The sequence below is a fragment of the Oryx dammah genome, unplaced genomic scaffold (genome assembly GCF_014754425.2).
Source record: "Oryx dammah isolate SB20612 unplaced genomic scaffold, SCBI_Odam_1.1 HiC_scaffold_2, whole genome shotgun sequence".
NCBI lineage: Eukaryota > Metazoa > Chordata > Mammalia > Artiodactyla > Bovidae > Oryx > Oryx dammah.
The window spans coordinates 21,660,563-21,675,380 of NW_024070186.1; the positions used below are offsets into that span (position 1 = coordinate 21,660,563).

Consider the following 14,818-nt stretch of genomic DNA (forward strand, 5'->3'; position numbering starts at 1 on the left):
GGCTCTAGTACTGCTTCTGCTGCTAGCAACATGGCCAGAAACCTATCCATGTAAGCTCCCCTTCCCATTCCAAATGTACAGTATGATCGTATTAGCACATTTCATCCCCTTCAATAGGTATTAGTACCCAAATGGGTATTACTGTTACCATTTCATTTACCAGAGATTTAGGATGCTAGATGCTGAGTGACTTGTCTGAGACAGTTTAGTAACTGGTGAGGGAGGTCTTCCAATGCCATGTTGACTTCCAACTTTTCCAGGCTTGAATATATAGACATCCGAACCACAACAGCAAGAAAAGGTGTGTGTATGTATGTTGGGAGGGGTGGGAGTGGGGGTGGTGAACCACATGACCCATGATTTCAGTGTCTAAATTCGGCCTTGCAGTTTAGGTTTTACTCAACAAGCACAATTCTGTTACCCAAAACTGTGATAGACTACATCACATATCAATGGTGTTCCTATAAAAATCAGGAGCAAGACAAGAATGCGCACACTCACCAAATACATTTGGCATTATTTTGTAAGTGAATTCAGTAAGATAAGAAAAAGAGGTTTTTTTTAAAAAAATTGAGGAAAGGGAGAGATTAAATTGCCATCATTAGAAAATGGTATTACTATAAACCTAGAAAATCAGAGACTTCACTTTAAAAAGCACTTTCTTTTGGACTTCTACTCAACAGAAATACTCAAACAGGTGGCTTCACCGAGTTCTCCCTCCCTGAGAGACTGACAGGTGAAGGTTAGCTGCAGTGGCTCTGGAGTAAATTTTCGGGAGGGCCTGGGAGGTACTGAAATTGCATCTTGGTATCTGTTGCAAGGTTATTACGTCGTGGCAGTGGTCAAGAAGTCAGATGCCGACCTAACCTGGAACTCTCTGCGAGGCAAGAAGTCCTGCCACACTGCAGTTGGCACTTCTGCTGGCTGGAACATCCCCATGGGTTTCCTATACAATCAGACTGGGTCATGTAAATTTGGTAAGTGTGTTCTGAGTGGCAGTGTGCCTATGGGCCTGTGCCTGTGTAGGGGAGAAATTCAGTTCAATGAATGGCATAAGTTGAATGCGCACACTCACCAAATACATTTGGCATTATTTTGTAAGTGAATTCAGTAAGATAAGAAAAAGAGTTTTTTTTTTTTTAAAAATTGAGGAAAGGGATTGGCATTATTTTGGTGGTGGACAGGGGCTGGATAGACACGTGGGCAAACTTCACATCTCCTTAGCAGGACTCCTCCCCTCTTGCTTCCGTGGAAGTGGTTTGGCCCAAAGAGCAGATCTCAGGGAAATACACTACTCTTTATGTCTTTCGTCTGGCTCATGGAAGAGGCCTGTTGGCAAAATGAGAGTGGAGTGTAGGTGTGCGTGTGTAATGTGTGTGTTAGTGTGCGTGTGTTGTTTTTCCATTTAAACTTGCTCTCTTTTTTTAAGTGTGAAAAAGGTTTATTTGGGAAGATACACACATCCACAGAGCGTGGGCCATCTCGGAAGACGAGAGGCCTGAACCTCCTTTCTTAATTGAACATGTTACATCAGTACGGTTCAGCTTCACCCTTTAAGTGCTTTAGCTTTCATTTTCACCCTTCACCTCTCTTACATTTCTGTATTAGTCATTTCAGCAAGACTCTGGCCAATACCTAAAAGGCTCCTGCTCCCCTTCTTTCCCCAGCCGTGTGACAAGTCCCAGCCCTGCGGGAACCCCATCGCCCGTTCTCTTGGTGCTCTGCACCTGAGCAGCTGAACACAGGTGGAGAATGTCACAGGGCAGAGCAACTTATTTCATGCAGGTGTTCCAGCCGCTGGCCTCAGCATCACCCATACCCCCAACAACTGTAGGCTCACGAGCACCCCACTGTTCCTCTGCTCCACTCCCCACACTTCCCAGTAATTACCCTAACATCCTAGTTGTCCATACACCGCCATCCCACTCTCACCTGTCTACCACCCTTTCTGAGCAAATGATCTTGTCTGCTTCTGCAAGAGACACTTGAAGCCATCAGGACAGTTCCCATCAATACCCCATCAACAAAGCCCATGGCCCCTGCTGGCTGCATCTGCTCAGCCAGTCCTCATACCCATGTGTGTCGGTCCCTGCCTCGACCCCCTCCCCAGAGCTGCACCCTCAGTTACCATTTCTTCCTCTGATATATGCAACAATTTCTCTCAACCTGTAAACGCACTCAACATCTTTCATCTTTAAAAATCCTCCCTCTCCCTACCGTCCCCTCTAACCTTCTCCTTCTGCCTTTATGGCTAGACCTCTTAAAATCATGGTTTGAGCCATTCACCCCTGCACTCCCTGCTGTGGGTGATTCCCCTGCCTCATTCCACAGGGAGAACTCTGGTCAAGGCTATCAGGACCTCTGTGTTGCTCAGTTGGAAGGATGGGCTCCAGTCTGTTCCTCCATGACCTTTCTTTGAATCATCTTAAACCACAGTCTCCTGGCTTTTGTGAAAACACACCGCTGCTGCTGCTGCTGCTGTTGCTGCTGCTAAGTCGCTTCAGTCGTGTCCGACTCTGTGCGACCCCATAGATGGCTGCCCACCAGGCTCCCCCATCCCTGGGATTCTCCAGGCATGAACACTTGAGTGGGTTGCCATTTCCTTCTCCAATGCATGAAAGTGAAAAGTGAAAATGAAGTCACTCAGTTGTGTCCGACTCTTAGCGACCCCATGGACTGCAGCCTACCAGGCTCCTCCGTCCATGGATTTTCCAGGCAAGAGTACTGGAGTGGGGTGCCATTGCCTTGTCTGGTGAAAACACACTAGCTTCTCTTTTCTCTTACCCCTACAAAGTCCCTCTTTCCCAACCTGGTTAATAAATGTTTGAGTTGCTTAAAGCAACTTTTTTCCCACTTTAAACTCAACCTCCAAGCGCTCACATCTATGCCTACAGCCTAGATGACCATCTAAACCAATATTATATGTGCAAAGCTAGGCCCAGAGCAAGCGCTAGATCAGTGTTTGCTGCCGCCACTGTTACTAGATCAATATGCTGACAATGTCAGGTTTTGTCCCTAGCACGGACTTCTCTTTGATCTCCAAACCTGCATATATTGAACTGCTTGTTTGACATTATCTAATCTTGTATTTCAAAAGTGCATTAAACTTAACCTGTACAAAATAGAATGCATTCTCCCTACCAAGCCTGGTCCTGCCCCAGAGCCACCCAGCTTGCCAGAGGCTCCCAGTCTGTGCACTGGCTCCAGCTGGAAACCAACCTGTCATCTCCTCATACCCGTCCAGCCTGAGATTTCAGCTGTCCTCCCTCCACCTAGCTCCTCCGTCTGCGTCGTGAGACTCCAAGCTGCCCTCATGTCCCCTGGACTCCAGCAGTAGCCTGCTGCCTACACCCCACATCTGTCTTGACTCACCTGCTAGACCCTTGGCCCAACATTATCTAGCCCGTCAGTGGCTCCCCATTTCTTTACAAAGAAAAAACAAAATGTACACAAAGATGTAGACCGTCACACGTGGTCTGGACCCTGACCCTTCCCACTCACTGGATCACTGAGTGGTTCAGGCCCAGTGGGCCTCCATTAAGCTCTCTGTGCTGTTTGCCCCGCCTCCTCCACCCCTTGCCCTAGCCCTTGCAGATGCTGCTCCTTTGCCCTTCACTAGGCAAACTCCTATTCATTCTTCATCCCTCCACTTGAGACCTCTCCCTGACTCCTAGGTCTGCACCAGGCTCCCTTACTTGTAGCTGTGGAGCCATATTCTTTTTCCCAGAGCATGATGGGGAAATACACTTATGGGGAAGTGCTAATTCATGGTGTAGTTACTTGAGTTGTGGCTGTCACCCCATGAACTTGGGCTCCAGGAGGGCAGGACTTCTGTGGTTTCATCATAGTGGTACCCTGGCGCTCAGCACAGGGCTGGGCAGTTGGGCCCCTTGGGCTCCTTCCTGTCCTTCAGGTCATAACTGCAGACCTTGTAAAGATGGACAAGAGCAGTAGAGATTGGAAAGTGTGCAGAACAGGGTCAACCAACCAAAACTTCCAATTTTGTCCACTCTCCTACAGTTAAATCCGTGTCCATCCCTCCCCCTGCTGCCCTGTGCCAGGACTTCAGTGATCTCACAGACCCTTGTCCCAGCTTCAGCCAGGTCCCCTTTACTTTGCTCCAGCTGCAACCTTTTTTCTTTTTCTATTCCATAGGTTCTTATTTCTAATCATATGGTACTAAACACTTGAATGTGTCTTTATGTCTGTCACTCAGGCAATTTTAGGAACAAAATCTGAGGCTTTCTTGTCAACACAAGCAGGGAAAGCTAACCTCTGGTGTCCTTCTGTGTAGATGAATTCTTCAGTCAAAGCTGTGCCCCTGGGTCTGATCCAGAGTCCAGCCTCTGCGCTCTGTGCAGAGGCAGCTTCAAGCCAGCCCACGTATGTGCTCCCAACAGCCACGAGCAGTACTACGGCTCCAGTGGGGCACTCAGGCAAGTAGCATTTGCCCACTGCCTTTTGCTTTGGGACCAACCCAGTGAACCTCTTGTCCTTTCTCCTCTCTCAGCACCCCACCATCTGGGTGCTGCATTTAGGAGGGGCCAGGACTGGAGAACAGAAATGCAGATTCCCAGGGCCCCTGAGGACTCAGGTCTGGTCCCTTCCTGGAGCACTATCGGGCAGAGCTGATGGACTCAGGGCACCTGGAGAGGGGCAAGAATGATAAGCACAGGTCACAGCCCTGCTTCTGCTTTTGATCTTTCCTTCTATATGAGTGTGGACAAGTCACAGGATCTTCCAGAGCCCAGTTTGAGATCACAGGAAGGACACTGAATATGTGCATTTTACACCTGTTTGATGAGTACATTTAAAAACACATATTCCTGGGTCCTCCATTCATTCAATAAATATTTATTGAGCACCTAGTATGTGCAGGCACTGTTCTAGGTAGGTGGGTTAGAGCAACAGCAAGACACATGGCCACTGTGTCTCGTGGGGTGAGTAAGACAACACATAAAGGCCGATCACTTCCTGACTGTGGTAAGTGCTATAGGGTGTGTGTATGGGGGCGTGGGACCGAGGGCCGTGATATGGCAGTGACTCAGGGATAATCTTAGAAAAAGTGGTCAGGGAAGGCCTCAGCATCACGGAGGGGCTGTTAGATATTGAGGGTTAAATACTGAAAGGGAATCAGGCTTGAGAAAATCTGGAGAAGAATAGTCCAGGAAGAAGGAACAGCAAGGATAAAGGCAAGGCTAGACAAATCATGCTGTGTTTGAGGCCAGCGAAGGCCCCAGAGTAGAGCACTGGGAGGGGAGCCCAGGCGAGGCAAGGCTGGGGTTGCAGCCATTGGCTCTTTTGCCCTTGGAGATCTGGCTCAGGAGGTAGAGTTAATTCTAAGTATGGAGGGCCCTTGAGGGTGCTGTGGAGTTTGGGTTGCGTGGAGAATGTGGGAGCCTCTATAAAGACGGCTTCTAGTCATCACATGGCCAGACTACTTTGTCCCTCCCTCTCCAAAGTTTTGTCACTTTCATAAACCATACATAAATTACATATTTTCACAGATCCTACTGCATAAATGTATGATAAACATTAAACTGAGGCTAAAATATTTGAGCTTTTCCTTCCATTGGGACGTGCATCGGTATTAAGGTCCATGGTCCCATTTGGCATGATTATGATAGCGTCACAGAGACTTAGAGTTCTGTCCAGAACCTCGGGAGTTCCATCATGAAGATGGGGATGCAAAGAAGCCTTAGCTCTAGGCATCGCATTCTCCCCACTGCCTCCTGCCTGCCTTGGCTCTGCTTCCAGCTTCCTGTCTCTAGCATTCCTACTGCCCTGAGATCCACTGATCCTGTTCTCACCCGCCAGCTATAAGCCTTTACCCCTCCAGACCACAGCATACGTTCTACAGCCAACCGTGATAATTATTGCCCTGTGCACATCCTCAAATGCCTGTTGCCTACTCCTGGCTGAACTGCGACCTGGGTTGGCTCCAGCATTCCCCTTTGGTGCCAGGGTCTCCAAGCTGACTGGCCTCCCTGTAAGGTAACGAGAACCCGGTTCCGATGAGCCAGACCGTCGCTAGTCCATTACCTTCCCACTGTCTTACAAGACCATTCCACGCGCTTTCCTCTCCTCAGTCATCCAACATTTCTTCCTCCATCTATCACACTTTTGTTTCCTCCTTCAACTGAGAAAATTGAGGTCACCCAGATAGAAACGCCAGTGTGCCACTGCCATTTCTGTGTGTGTGCTAACCTCCGTGCCAGTGGGCACGCTGCCACTCCTCCTCCGGGGGACGAGCAGGCCGGCTCCTGCTGAGCCTGAGCCTGTGCTGGCATCGCCTCCCCACAGCCTGTTGAAGAGCGTTGCCCCAGCACGCCTCTCCTCTTCCTCCTGTCATCACATCTTTTTATCCACGGAGTTACTTCCAGCAGCACACAAACATGCTGCTTCTTTCTCATCCTAAACATAAAGAAATAAGACAAACTTCTCTTGATCTCACTGTCCTCTGCAGCAACCTCCTGTTTCTCTCTTCTTTACAACAGAAGTCCTTGAAGGAGGTTACTCTAATGTCCTTGCTTAGTTCAGTTTTTCTCCTTTCAATTTCAAAACCTAGTTTAAGAAACTGTTCACCTCTCCCTCCCCAACCGATGGAGTTGGTTTTCATTATTGTATTTAAATTATCTACAGAAGACATTCTTCCTCATTGTTGGCAAGTGGGAAAATTATTCCCACCATATCTGCCGCGCCCCTCCCTCCCCGCATTGACCCCCATCCACCACAGAGAGTCAATTCTTAGGCAGATTGATAAGAAGTTCAGGGTCCCCAAGGAGGAGAAAGGGGTCTGGGGCTCTCAAAGTGAAGATTGGGGATCTGGAATTTTCAAGGAGGAGAAAAGGACAAACTTTTTTTCCCTCTGCATTCCCTAGTCTTAGTCAATTACACAACTCAGTTTAAACTGTACTAGAGATTATACAACAACAGTGTACTCGGCTGGAGGACAGTTTCTCCTTCCTGAAAACCTCTGACTAATCCTGATATCTTAGAATGTATATTATGGGAGTGGGTCTGGAGGATCTTTCTATTGTCAACTTCTAATCTTGTTATCCTAAAATGTAAATTACTAGAGTAGGTCTGGTAAAATTTTCACAAACTTGAGACATTCTTTTGATTCACTGTAATAACTAATTAAGAGGTATATAACTCCATTGCTAACACTAGCAAGGGGGTCTCTTTCTGCCCCCTTCTAATATCTATGTCAGAAGCTGTCTCTATCCCTTTTATACTTTAATAAAACTCTACTGCACAAAAGCTCTGAGCAATCAAGCCTCATCACTGGCCCCGGATTGAATTCTTCTCTTCTGGAGGCCAAGAATCCAGGCGTCTTTTTGTGGGAATCTAGGCGTCTTTTCGTGGGTCAGCAACAACCTTTCACTACCATCCACCACACAGCTGAAACTACACTTTTACAAAATATATTTATTTATCTGGCTGCACGGGGTCTTCGTTGTGGCATGTGGGATCCTTAGATGCAGCATGTGAACCCTTGGTTCTGGCATGTGAGATCTAGTTCTGTAATCAGGAATCAAACCTGGGCCTCAGCATTGGGAGCAAGGAGTCTTAGCCTGTGGACCACCAGGAAGTTCTGAAATCATCCTTTTAAATCTCCAGGGACCTCTGTGTTGCAAATAAATCCAAAGCCCAGATCATTGGCACCACCCATCTCTTCCTTCTCTTGGATACATTTTCTTCTCCGGCTTCAGAACACCACACTTTCTTGAATTCCCTCCTTCTTCTCCTGTCACTGCGTCTCAGCCCCTCTGCTGGTTCTGCTTCATTCGCTGACCTCTACATATTGGCGAGCCCCGGGGCACCAGCCTTGGTCTTGTCTCTTAATGCTCAGACTTTAATGGTTTTATCTAGTTCTTGTTGTTGTTCAGTCGCCCAGTCATGTCCAACTCTTTGCAACCCCATGGACTACAGCTTACCAGGTCCCCTGTTCCTCACCATCTCCTGGAGTTTGCCCAAGTTCATGTTCATTGCATCAATGATGCCATCCAGCCGTCTCATCCTCTGATGCCCACTTCTTCTCCCTCTAGTTGTATGTTGACAATTCCCAAATTTATGTTCCTCTTCAGACATCTCTTGAAAACACCAGATGAAACTCCAAACTCATACGTCTAACTGCCTACTGGGCATGTCCACTTGGATGTCTAGTCACCAGGTCAAGTTTAAATGTCCCAAACTGAGCTTTTGAAATTTCACACACTCCCACCCAAACCAGTACCTCCTGCAGTCTTCCCCATCTCAGTTAAAGGCGACTCTGTTTTTCCTTTTGGAAAAAGTCAAAGTCTTGATGCGTATTAACCATGTCTACTCTCTTTCTCTGAGACCCTATATCATCATATTATGTTAGCTCTACCTGCAAAGGGTAACGAGAACTGACCTCATCACCCATCTCTGCTGATACCACCTTGATCTAAACCACCATTGTCTCTCCCCGGATTTTAACCCCTAACAGAAATCCATGTGTCTGCCCTATCACCCTCCCCCACCACAGTCTAGCTTCAACACAGCAGTGAGGGTGATTCTCAACAATGAGGGTGACCAGTTCAGAGGAAATCTTCCTGATCACACAACTCACGCCCTGAAGTTGTGTTGTAAAGTCCTAGTTGCTTGCAGTGTGACCAGGTGGATTGAAAGGGATGGGGAGGCCTAGTCAGAACTTGAAAAATTTTAACACTTGGTAGACCAAATAAGAGCCAAGAATTAAAAAACAATGTTACACAAAGGGAATTTTGTGTTCTTAGATATAAAAAGCACATTACAGTACTACTTATTACTGTGATCAATACAGGCTGGTTTATGTGATGACTGACAAATCAGTGGAAGAGAAAAGACTTCCAAGACAGATACATAGACATATGTTTAATCTAAAACAAAGATGACAATTAAGGTCACTGGAGAAAGGATGGACTTGGGACCTCAAGTAAAACAAGTACAATGAATGGGATCTGGTGACCCAGGTGGTAGCAGATTCAATAGTGAGTTAGTCCCCTAAGATGACTGGCAAGGGTCAGGGAGTCATGTGCAGGAATGCTGGTGGTAAGTGCTATGACCCTCGTAGGTGTTTGGATGACTTTAGGGGAGAGGCCTGTTGATAAGGGCAGTGTAGGGTCAAGGCAAGGCTTACTGTTTGTTTATTTTTTAAAAGAAGCATAAATGCTGATGGAAAGAACCCAGTGAAGAGGATTATAGAGGGGAAAGAGGATAACTGCTGTGTGGGGCAAGGTGGGGTGCAGAGCCCCTGGGGAGGAGACTTTAGCTGGAGGAAGGCCTACACTCCTCCTTCGTTCCTGGAGGGCAGGAGAGTGCTAGGAAGCCCACGTGATGATCTGTTTATTTCTTCTGCGAACCCGGAGTACATGGCAGTATAAGTGTTGTGGAGGGGTGTATGGAGAGACAGAGGCTTACAGGAAGCGAGAGAACATTTGGGGGTTCCTGCTCTGTAGAGTGGCTTACCTGGTGGCTCAGACAGTAAAGAATCTGCCTGCAATGCGGGAAACTTGGGTTTGATCCCTGGGTTGGGAAGATCCCCGGAAGAGGGCTGGTAACTCACTCCAGTATTCTTGCCTGGAGAATCCCCATGGACAGGGGAGCCTGGTGGGCTGCAGTCCATGGGGTCACAAAGAGTCGTGGGGAAGCTATCTCAGGCAGTGGTCTCTCATACTCACTTGAGCACACTTCCACAGGGCTTATTCAAACCCAGAGGGCTGAACCCCACTCCAGATTTCCTGAGCCAGGGGGTCCAGGGCCCAAGAATGTGCATTTATAACCCATTCCCAGCATCGCTGATGCTGCTGGTCCAGCACACTCTTGGAGAGTCACAGGTCTAGAGTAGAGAAAGGATGCCAGAATGCCCAGGTGAAGTTAAGGATCGGAGAGCTCTCATCTACCTCACTGCTGAGGTGCAGACACACCTGAGACAGACGATTAGGCTCGTTCAGGACTGGGATTATTGGGGGGAGGTTGTTAAGACAAAGAAATAAGACAATGTTGCTTAGGAAAATTGATGGGAGTAACTGATTTTAGTGAAGGATAGAGGGGCCTGATGATGGGACAGAGAAAACTGGAAAGGTGTTCCTAAAAATTAATATCGATTTCCAACTGAGTGAATGTCGCAAAACTTATTTTTAGTGTGCTCAACGTTTCTCCCAAAGCATGCACCTCAAACGCTGAGAAACATTTTTCAGGAGATTAAGCATGAAAAATATCTCATGATACAAGCACATTAACTTTTGTTAAGGCTGCGTAGACACATGAGGTGTGACAAGACTCCTTCAGAATCACATCTTCCACACTGATTTTAATCTCTGATGTGAGTTTTGATCCAGCCAGAGAATTACCTTTGGATAGCCCTGTTAATAGGAGAACATAAGCATCTCCCGTGGAGAAACCAATCACTGTTTAAGGAAGCAAGCAATGGGTATCTACAGCGGAATCAAAATAAGCAGATTTCTTTTTCTATGACATTTCTTCTGAAGTTACCAGGGACGGCAGACATTAGAGCAGGGTGTGTGGAGTAAGCGGGCCGTGTTAGATGTGCCCAGTTGCCTGGGGGAGGGGGTGGGAGCTCCCAGGGATTCCGTCTTGGAGCGGCTCTCTGCCGCCGCCGTGGGTCCTCCTTGCTGACCTGGCCCTCTCTGTGCAGGTGCCTGGTTGAGAAGGGAGATGTGGCCTTTGTGAAGCACCCCACGGTCCTGCAGAACACTGACGGTATGGACCAGCACTGTCCTTTCCTCCCTCAGGAAAACTCAGAGTCCTTCCTGGGAAATCACTCCCCAGGCAGTCATGTTGGTCCTAACATTTTTTATTTAGGGAATGAAAAAATTCTTCACGTCTGGTCAGACTGGACAGGGTTCGTTATCACATTGGCCTTGAACCCAACCAACAAACACACAAAGGCCCCAGTCCATAGAAGCACGTCTGGCTGTCTTGATTTTTAGACATTCTTTGTATTTTCTGGACACAAGTTTTTGTCAGCTATATGTAATGCACATATCTTGTCCTTCTTTGAAAATATTTGCCTTTCACTTTTTTTTTTTTTTTTTTTTTTTTGTGACCATGCTGAGTCTTGTGGGATCTTAGTTCCCCACCAGGAGTTGAACCTGCGCCCAGCAGTGGAAGCCTGGAGTCCTAACCACTGAACCACCAGGGAATTCCCTGCTTTCTTAATGATGTCTTTTGATCAACATTCTTCATTTTAATATAGTTTAATCAGTCGATCTTCTCTGTTTTGACTAGCACTTTTCAGGTCTGTTGAAGAAATCTTTGCCTTTAACAGGACTGACAAATGAATTTAAGAGTTTATGAATGTTTCTCTTCTGTTTTATTGTAAAGCCTTTATTGTTTTGTTTGTGTCTTTGTGATTCTCCCAGACACTGGTAGTCAGTCACACCCCCCAGTAAGGGTGCCTTGACTGAAGTCATTAGCTGTGACCCCTCCACCTCCTCTCTCTCTCCAGGAAAGAACCCTGAAGCCTGGGCGAAGAATCTAAAACCCGAGGACTTCCAGCTGCTGTGCCTCGATGGCTCTAGGAAGCCTGTGACTGAGGCTCAGAGCTGCCACTTGGCCATAGTCCCAAGTCATGCTGTGGTCTCGAGGAAAGATAAGGCAGATTTTGTCCGCAGAATGCTCTTCAACCAACAGGTGTGGGAATTCAGTCCTCATCCCCCACATGGATGCTCAGCTCACTTGCAGAGCTGCACACACACACGCCAGCCCAGTTGCACTCTTTCTCCCTGGGCAGTGGAGCCTGCCTCTGATGAAAGCGGGAGGCTGGTGGCTGGGCTCACTTCTTGCTCTGGGGCTGTCTAGGGTATCCCAGTGGACTGGAAAAGTCCAAACACATGGGCATCTTAAGTGTCTCCCTGAGACTGAGCAGAGCCATGGTACCTCCTGGGCTTGTTCTGTCCCGGAAATAAGAGAGTCAACCCAGGTGCCCTTCCCACCAGGCAGGGCTAGAGCTACATGTTGGAAAGGTGGAACAGAGGTTACTCTGCCTGACCAAAAGAGGATCTCACTGTGTTTCTTGAAGCTGGGCAGGCTGAGCACTGTTTTGGGCTTCATGAAAGTCGAAGAGCCAACATTCAAATAACTCATGACCTCTATAGGCAGCCAAAAAGGGCTGACCCTAGGGAATAGTGGCTGCCTGAATCAGATGATCTTAAGGAACCCAAAGCCTCGTCTGCCTTTTGCCCTAGTGCACCCTATTCCTGGAGGAGCCCCAAATGAGTAACCTGTATCTTAGCATATGCTGTCGACACATCCTGGTTAAAGGGTGATGACCCAGAGGCAGCTGGCAATACAAGAGGCTCTTGGACTTGGGCTTTTGAAGGGATGGTTCCATCCAGGGTGAGCTGCCACCTCTGCTACAAAGGAAGTGGGGGGGAGGGGACGGAAGCAATGGAAATGATCAGTGTCTGGGTCAGGTTCAGAGAACAAAAGATGCAAGGTAGCAAGGGATCTGGTCACAGGAAAACATCTAAAGATGACTCAGAGAGTTGAAAACATCCACCAGTTGTTGGTGGGATAGTAATAGAGCAGTGAACTTGGGGCTCTTTCTATTTAGCAGTTGCTTTACATACATTGGGCTTCCCTGTATTCTTTATCAGATAGTGAAGAGTCTGGCTGCAGTGCAGGGGACGCAGGTTCGATCCCTGGGTGAGGAAGATCCCTTGGAGAAGGGAATGGCTACCCACTACAGTGTTTTTGCCTGGAGAATTCCATGGACAGAGGCGTCCATGGGGTTGCAAAGAGTTGGACATGAGTGAGTGACTAACACTCTCACTTTTTGCATATATCATCTCAGTATCTAATGTAATTACCTCCATTTACAAATGAGTAAATTGAAGTTCAAGTGTTTCCACCTGGGTGCAGTGGGAAACAATCTGTGGCACAGAGATGCGGTTTTGATCTCTGGGTTGGGAAGGTCCCCTGGAGAAGGAAATGGCAACCCACTCCAATATTCTTGCCTGGGAAATCCCCTGGACAGAGGAGCCTGGTGGGCTATAGTCCCTGGGGTCCCAAAGAGTCAGACACAACTGAGCATGCACACATACAAACTGAAGTTCACTGAGCTCAGTCAAGAATTTTCTTAAGTCACACGATAGGAAAAGCTAGGGCCTGGCTTTGAACCCAGAGAACTTTTTGCCATTTTGTTCCAGTGCCTCCGAAGCTGTTGCTGTGTCCCAGGGTTGCCAGGGGCTGGAGCCGAGCAGTCCAGCAGACTTGGGGCTTCTGATGCAGAACACATGGCCCAGGCTGCCGGTCACTTACTTTCTGTCTGTCTGTCTGACCCAGGAGCTCTTCGGAAGAAGTGGGTTTGAATACATGATGTTTCAGCTGTTTAAATCCCCTGCCAAGGACCTGCTCTTCAGTGATGACACAGAATGTCTGGCTAACCTTCAGGACAGAACAACTTACCAAAAATACTTAGGGCCAGAGTATCTTCAGGCTATTGCTAACGTGAGGCATTGCTTATCCTCTGGTGAGTAGAATAAACACCGAGGAGCAGTAATATGTGCATCAAGGCAAACACGTTTGTCTTAAAGATGACCTTGTGCCAAGCCGGGGCTGGTACTAACAGGAGCATAAAGATTCAGAGGGCTTGGCTCCTGGCCCTGCAGGAAGATTCAGGCTTACCAGGGAAACAACTCAGTTAGACAACAGCATACGATACTACCTGAAAAGGCCAAATTGTTTGAAGGAGACAGAGGATTCAGTAGAACTAGAGATCTATTGCAAACTGAACTTGTTTACATGTCCTTTTCCATTTTCTTTGGCTACTAGAATGAAAATGTGTTGTTAGCATTTCAGTGTAGGGAGAAGGTTGGAAATGACATATATATACCACTCACAGAGGACCAATTCACAAAGATTTTAAGTAAAACGTATAGATAATACTTTATACAATTTAATAGAAACAAAGTATTAGCACTAAGTAGGCCATTTCTACATATATACATACATAGAAGTAAGCACTAAGTGTATCATTTCTCTCTATTTTTGTGTATTATAGAAATGGCACAGCTACCTCAGGAAGAAATAAGTTGGAGAAATAAAATTAGACCTGGAATAATCAAATTATTGGGAGTGTGCCTGAATTTTTGTTAAATCATATCATGTGTTAAAGATGAGGAGAGCAGGAGAGGAAAATGTAGATGTTTAAGAATAGCACTGACATCAGTTAGAGGCACAAGAGAGAAATTTTAAAGAAATCTTTATTATCTACCATTTACTTTTATAAAATAGGAAAAGGATCATGTTTAATAAGCACAGGCAGTACCTGACGATCTTTCTCTTATGTTACCTCTCACAGAACTTCTGGATGCCTGCACATTCCATGGAAATTAAAAACTGATCAAAGTCGGCAAACACAGAGATGCTCAGAGCCTGAAAACACAGCGGCGTCACATCCTCACTTGTCTGCATGGTGGGTCTGTGTTCACATCACTTATCTTTATAATTGTATACTGTAACTGATGCAAAAGTTGGAATGAATAAAAATTACTGTGTCTTCTCGGAAAACTTCATGAAATGGTCTCAGATTTTTGGGGGGAGGGCAAGAGAACAATTTCTTTATACTAGAATTGTGCTTCTGAATTTAGTATCTATTCAATTATATGTATTTTAAAGACCTCTACAAGACTAACTCAACTTCCCTGTCTATTCTTTGGTTATTTTACCCAAGAGTCAACTAACATGAATTGAATTTAAGCAATAAATCTGTCTGAAAGGAGTCTGAGTGGTGATCATAAGTGTGTAAAGAAAGCATCAGTACGTGCAGTATCAAGGACTTACATAA

The 14,818-nt window shown here is 46.7% G+C and overlaps 1 protein-coding gene across 2 annotated transcripts in view; it reads left to right on the forward strand.

Annotated features, from left to right (window-relative positions):
* The window catches only part of LOC120857287 (inhibitor of carbonic anhydrase-like), a 46,211-nt gene extending 31,669 nt beyond the window's left edge, over positions 1 to 14,542 (forward strand). For both annotated transcript variants that reach the window (XM_040232767.1, XM_040232769.1), the window contains exons 12-17: positions 822 to 977; positions 4,295 to 4,436; positions 10,664 to 10,728; positions 11,477 to 11,661; positions 13,315 to 13,501; positions 14,333 to 14,542. In XM_040232767.1, coding sequence (XP_040088701.1) covers positions 822 to 977; positions 4,295 to 4,436; positions 10,664 to 10,728; positions 11,477 to 11,661; positions 13,315 to 13,501; positions 14,333 to 14,367 — 770 coding nt within the window. In that variant the 3' untranslated portion in view covers positions 14,368 to 14,542. The remainder of the gene's footprint in view (positions 1 to 821; positions 978 to 4,294; positions 4,437 to 10,663; positions 10,729 to 11,476; positions 11,662 to 13,314; positions 13,502 to 14,332) is intronic.
* The last annotated feature ends 276 nt before the right edge of the window (positions 14,543 to 14,818 follow it).